General features: G+C 33.8%; 1 protein-coding gene across 1 annotated transcript; it reads left to right on the top strand.

Annotated features, from left to right (window-relative positions):
* The first annotated feature begins 806 nt into the window (after window positions 1–806).
* Window positions 807–4,064, top strand: LOC149237163 (uncharacterized). The gene is made up of 6 exons (XM_089369177.1): window positions 807–861; window positions 963–1,259; window positions 2,184–2,233; window positions 2,327–2,453; window positions 2,569–2,673; window positions 3,273–4,064. The coding sequence occupies exons 1-6, from the start codon at window positions 807–809 to the stop codon at window positions 3,899–3,901; spliced, it is 1,263 nt and encodes a 420-aa protein (XP_089225303.1). The 3' UTR covers window positions 3,902–4,064.
* Window positions 4,065–6,812: the final 2,748 nt, after the last annotated feature.

Below are 6,812 nucleotides of genomic sequence, written 5' to 3' on the forward strand. Positions count from 1 at the left end.
CTGCAAATTTCTAAGCAATTGAGAGTTTTAGAATACAAATTAATAGCAGTGTGCAACCCATTGTGAGTGTCTGGAGCATCTTCTAAAGCTGAACATCCAAATGATATAAAAGTCAAGTATGTGAATGTGATGAAAGGCTAAAATGCTGACATGTTTTTGTTGTTTAATGTAGAAGGAATCTTGCCATTTGGGCTCTAGAGCCCAACCTGCTCTCTCTTATTGCAAAACACACAGCATTTAACCAACGAAAAACACAGAGCAGTGGACCATGTACTCAATTATTCTTTGTTAAATATGATGCCATAACAGAAAAACCTGAACAAAATAGGGAGCAGGCTGCAGGTAATGTTCAAAAACATTTAAGCAGCTAGTACAGACCTCCCAAGCCATGGTGAGAACATATTATGCCGAATCAAAGTGGTGTCTAAATGAGCTCCTACTTATGTTGGAGACGATGGAGACAGAAATATGCCTCTGAACAAAATAGGGAGCAGGCTGCAGGTAATGTTCAAAAACATTTAAGCAGCTAGTACAGACCTCCCATGCCATGGTGAGAACATATCGGTGCCTAAAAAACATGGAATTACATCAACTCGATGTCAAAGTAAAAGTTCCAGTCAATGAATCTATGCTTCCACTAAGTGGTGCATGAAGGCACTATGATAGCTCCCAAATCAGAGCTTAAATATGATGCCATAACAGAAAAACCTGAACAAAATAGGGAGCAGGCTGCAGGTAATGTTCAAAAACATTTAAGCAGCTAGTACAGACCTCCCAAGCCATGGTGCAGGAATTACTCGGTTGAAATGGTTGGGATATGCAATCCACGTTTCACAAATCGCATGCCTGTAAATGCGGATGGTCAGTTTCTGTAATCTTGAGTTTTTTTCAATGGATTTGTATGTTTAGAATCTGGATAGAATAGTGAGTAGGCATCTACTTATCTGGTGCACCTATTTAAGGATCTGGTGGCAACAAATACATCCAACATTCTATCTTCATAGTTACAGTAAGCAGTCGAATAGGGTCCTGTTCGGTTTGCATTGACAGGGTTTTGATGATTATGGGGACTTTGAGTGGCAATCTCTGGTTGTTTGCTCTGATAGCCTTTCTCACTTGTCTCTCTGCATGCCAAGCAGAGAAAGACTCATTGTCGAAAAGTAAACCTGGCATATTTGAGCTACGTAGGGGAAAATTGCAGATCAGGTTTACCAATTGGGGAGCCACCATATTGTCTGTGAAAGTACCGGATGCCAAAGGTATGCTGTATTTCTCTTGAGTTTGGTCAATTTAGTCTAGGGAGTTTAGGGGTATGCTGTATTTCTCTTGAGTTTGGTCAATTTAGTCTAGGGAGTTTAGGGGTTTTTGGATAGACGAATAGAGTAAGGCACTCTTACATGTTAGGGGGTTTTGGATGGAAGAATAGGGTAAGGCACTCTTACATGTTAAGTCATTTATTTAATATCTGTTTTATTCAGTGTTATCTTTAGACATAACCATAATGTAATTTCACTAATGCAAAATCCATATAAATATCCTATCCACCCGCACCAGCAACCCATTCAAAAAATTTAACAGAGACTTCTTCCCTGAAGTACTCAACTACCTGTGCTATTTGTACTAATCCATTCACCTTTTGGCCATGGCTTTAGTATTTTTGTCAATAAAAATTTATTAGTGAGGCGCACAAGAAAAGCAGCCCATACATGGAATTTAGCCTAGACCTCCTACATGAACTTCAGAGTGTTTAATTGCTTGCGCTAGTCCACCCACTTTTTCCCTGTAACTTTTGTATTTTTTTCTATAAAAATTTAGTCTGGACAATCCAATGAGGCACACAACAAAGGCATCCAATCCACAGAATTTAGCCCAGAACTCCTCCTTGAATCAGAGTGCTCAACTACCCACGCACAGAATTTAGCCCAGGGCTCCTGCCTGAATCAGAGTGCTCAACTACCCACATTTTGGCCAGAACTTATTGACCTATAGCTTCAGGGATTTCTATGTTAAATCCACAAAGCATTTGGTTGAAATGTTCTGAGAATCAAACCGAGACTAACTGTAATCAACTCCGACCACTGTACCATTAAACTATTGAAGCTGAATGACTGGATTGAATCTGAATGGCTGTTTTTCGTTTTGTGTCAAGGAAGGCTGTTGATGCTAGTAATTGTTATGTGCAGGTAAAGTAGCAGATGTGGTTCTGGGCTTTGATACTCTCACTCCATACATGGCAAGTATCCATTAAATTTAGTAAATTTGTGTGTTGCCCACTGCTCTTCTTGTTGATATGAAGGGGTTTCTGACCTGAATTCGGGTTATACAGAATGGCACTTCCCCTTACTTTGGTGCCATTGTGGGGCGCGTGGCCAACAGAATCAAGGATGGAGAATTCACATTAGATGGCAAAACATATCATCTCCCTAAAAATGATGGGAACAATACACTCCATGGTCAGTTCCTGCATTATGTTTAATTCTTTCCTTCATGCCCAGTCAAAATTTATACATTTGGGCACCCTTGGTATTCTGTTATTTTTATTCATTCGCGGCCCTGTTGATGATGCAGGAGGAAAAAGGGGATTCGACAAGGTATTATGGAGGGTACAGAGACTGAAAAAGGGACCTCGTCCATCTATACAGTTTACTTACCACAGTCGTGACGGTGAACAAGGTAGGAACGTCGCAGACACATACCTTTCAATATATTTATTGGTTCGCTTCTTTTCAGGTCACTCTGGTTAGGTTTTCAAGATTTCATTGCAATTATGGAAATTTCTGCTTCATTTGTTAGGTTATATTTAACTTTTGTAAGTTAAAATTACATTGTCCCTTGGGCTGTATTAATTTGATGTGCCTTCGTATTCACTGCCATCTCTACATCCAAAATTATAGGCCTCCCAATTCGTGTAGATCTACGATCATAAATTCCATGATTCCTCAGAGATCGCCAGGAATATATGGCCGGATAGTTATTCTGATTTCTTTCTACATCACCTGACCAAAAAATTGTTAGCTATTATTTTTATAATATATTATTTTTTTAGTGTATGTGTAATCCTAATTTTTGCAATATAGCACAAATGCTTAACTGCTATGGATCATGGATATGTATGGAGAAATCATGCTTAACTGCTATGGGTCATTGATATGTATGGAGAAATCATGCTTAAGTGCTATTATAAGGCTCTGTGCAGATCCTAATTTTTGCAATATAACACAAATGGGTTATACTTAATACTCATTTTTGTGTTCTTGTGACGATTGAAATAGGATTTCCTGGTGTTCTTGATGTATATGCAACATACACTCTGAGTGGACCTAGGGAGTTGACACTTGAAATAAAAGCAGTACCAAGGACAAAGGCTACTCCTGTGAGCTTAGCCCAACATACCTACTGGAACCTTGCAGGGGAAGCCAGTAACCGAAGCATACTTAGCAATAAAGTGACAATATGGGCACATTCAATTACTCCAGTGGACAAACACCTCATTCCCACTGGTGCTATTGTGCCTGTCAAAGGAACTCCCTATGATTTTACAAAACCAACTGCTGTTGGAAAAAGAATAAACTATGTCCCAGGAGGGTATGATATAAACTATGTCCTGGATCGGCCGAAGTCCAAGCATCGGCTGAGGCGTGCTGTGAGAGTGAAGGACGATTTCAGTGGAAGGGTTTTGGATTTGTGGACAAATAACATAGGCTTGCAGTTTTATAGTTCTAATCAAATCAAGAAAATTGTGGGGAAGGGAGGTGCCATTTACAGGAAATATGCAGGCCTGGCCTTGGAGACTCAGGCTTTCCCGGACGCAGTGGACCAGCCGAATTTTCCATCTATTATTTATCGTCCAGGGCAGATCTACCGTCATGTTATGGTTTACAAGTTTTCGGTGGAGAAGTAGTTCATCAAATCACAGATGAAGACTTTTGGAGAAGTAGCCCTGTATCCTTGAAAAGCAGGACTCTGAAAGGTCAAAATTTTCTTATCGGAACTATTAAATAATTTGGTGGGTGTATTCCATTGTTGTTCTCAACATTGTCAGATCCATTAAATAATCAGGATAACAAATAGCCATTTATTATTTTAACAAATTCTTTTCAACACTTCCAGAAAAATTTGTTGTGTATTCCATTGTTCTTCTCAAACTTGTCAGGATCCATTGAATGAATTATTTGGGTGTAAGTTCTGTAAGTTTTGTATATTAATCTTAATAAAGATAAATCCCACTTCTATAGACCGGAGTAAAAATTACCATGTTATCATCATAACATTTTCAGTTTGAAGATTTCTAAGTACATAGCTGTTCATAGGATGAACAGCATTAATCAAACTGATAGAGACAACTTATCGATAAGGGTCAAAACTATGGGTTTGACCATATTATATTTATTTATTTTAAATTATATCATATGAACAGTGTCAGTAAACTGATTGAGACAACTTATATAGATAAAAGTTAAAATATGGGCTTGATTGTGAGAAGGATTCTATTATTATTTGAACATTTTATTCTTACCCCTCAATCAATTAAATTATATTTAACTTTATATATATGTATTCAAAAAAGAATGGTGTAGGTAAATTTTAATAATGAAATTATTATGTGAAAACAGAATTTCTATAAAAGATTAAAAAATACAAATATTTTTCTAAAAAAAATTAAAAATAGAAAATAACAAATATTGGAAACCACATATTTAAAATCTCAATTGTATTGTCAATTTGGGTATTGGTTAACTTTTATACAAACATATGCTTCCACAATTGTAACTCTTTTCCAACATTGATAAACCACTGCCATTGTACATAATTAAATTAAATGTAAACTTTATAAACTACATACATGTAGTGAGTAAAGCCTATAAGGTGTGTAAAGAAAGAGCTGTTAAAAGTCATGTGTAAAGAGAGCCTATAAGGTGTGTAAAGAAAGAGCTGTTAGGATTGTTAAATTGAAAGTATGTTTTTTTTTAATCAATATATTAAATTTAAGTTTTTAATACACAATTTAAGCTTTTTATTATGTATTAAATTTAGGTTAAATTTAGTTAGTCACAAAATTCTAAAACATATTTAGTCATCCATAAAAAGAACATGGGAATTAATTTAATCTATAAATAATTATAGAAAATATGTTAAAATTAAGTTCTAAATGATAAAAACTGAAGAACTAAAAACTTATTATATTAAAGATACTTTGCTCTTTTAAATAAAAATACATTTATATTAAAAATAATTTTCTCTTTGAAATAAAAATACATTGTATTCCACAAATACAAAAGAAAAATATATTTATTTTATTATTACTTTGCTCTTTTAAATAAAAATACGATTATATTAAAAATAAAGAAAAATATATTTATTTTATTATTACTTTGCTCTTTTAAATAAAAATACGATTATATTAAAAATAATATAAAAATACATTGTATTCCACAAATACAAAAGAAAAATATATTTATTTTATTATTACTTTGCTCTTTTAAATAAAAATACGATATTTAAAAATACGATTTTTAAAAATACCATTATATTAAAAATAATTTGCTCTTTCAAATAAAAATACATTGTATTCAACCAATACAAAAGAAAAATATATTTATTTTATTATTACTTTAATACACATACAAAGAAAAACCAACAAATGATATAGGCTAAATAGAACCCACTAAATGCACCATGCAATCACAAGAAAAACATAAACTTGAGAATATAAAGAAAAACAGAAACTTGAGAATATCTCTGATTTTATAAGTTATGACACAATTCAAAAAAAAAATTAGACCACTTAATGAGGGAAATTTAATTGCTTATAATTATGAATATCCCTGAAATCTATTATGAATATCCTAGAAAAGATTTTAGGATTTACCCATCTAACATCATAAAATAACAAACTTGATTTCGCAACTGTATATCATCATTTATCCACGTTGCTCTCATAATATACAGTGTCCAGAAACCCAAGATTCCAAGAAACAATGATAAACAATTGATCAAGTTCCCAAGACTTTGTCTGGACACCTAAGTTACTCTTGCAGCTTTTGCTGTAGAAGTTGATTCTCCTCGGTTTGTAGTAAAGCCTGTTTCCTCAACCTTGCATTTTCTTCCACAATGGAGTGATTCCATTGAAAAAGCTGTAAATTTAACCTCTCAATGCGAGAAGCCTCTTTTTCTATCTTCCTCTTGGCCCTGTGAATATTAAATTCAGAAGTTAAAATTTTCAGTGGTTTCAGTGCTTTTTATTATAATTGTGATCTTTATTCATTATCCAAATTCAAAAAATTGCAATGTTTACTTTATAACAGCTGACCTATAAAGCGTTCAATTTTTTTTTTCCAATTTGTTCAAGCTATTTGCAGGTAAAAATGATTAAAATAACACAATATAAATGTACAACATCATAAAATTACGTTTCAAGTCAAAGATTGTAAAGTCATGGACATTTGGAAGGTATAAATGTTTCATGCAATTTGGAACAAGGCCATGCACATAATAAACAATAAATTAATCTATATTTTAAATTCTGGAAAAAAATTATAATAAAAATATAATGACTTGAATGATAAAAGGAGATTATGACTACGTATAATTTGACTACATATATTGAAGAAATAAAAGAATAACTGGAGAAACAGCTGCATCTGTATCAAGAAATAAAACCATAATCACATCTAACAACATCGACACGGTCACTAATTTTCAGACATATTATCCACTCTCCACAAGATGAAAGAATTCAAATGAATAGACTGCAGGGCTGAAACAAAGCAGTTCTGCATCTAACTACCTAACCAGATATCACTACAAAAGCA

The sequence above is a fragment of the Pinus tabuliformis genome, chromosome 8, assembly GCF_031772625.1.
Source record: "Pinus tabuliformis cultivar Carrire ecotype Pingquan chromosome 8, CPIR1, whole genome shotgun sequence".
Lineage (NCBI taxonomy): Eukaryota > Viridiplantae > Streptophyta > Pinopsida > Pinales > Pinaceae > Pinus > Pinus tabuliformis.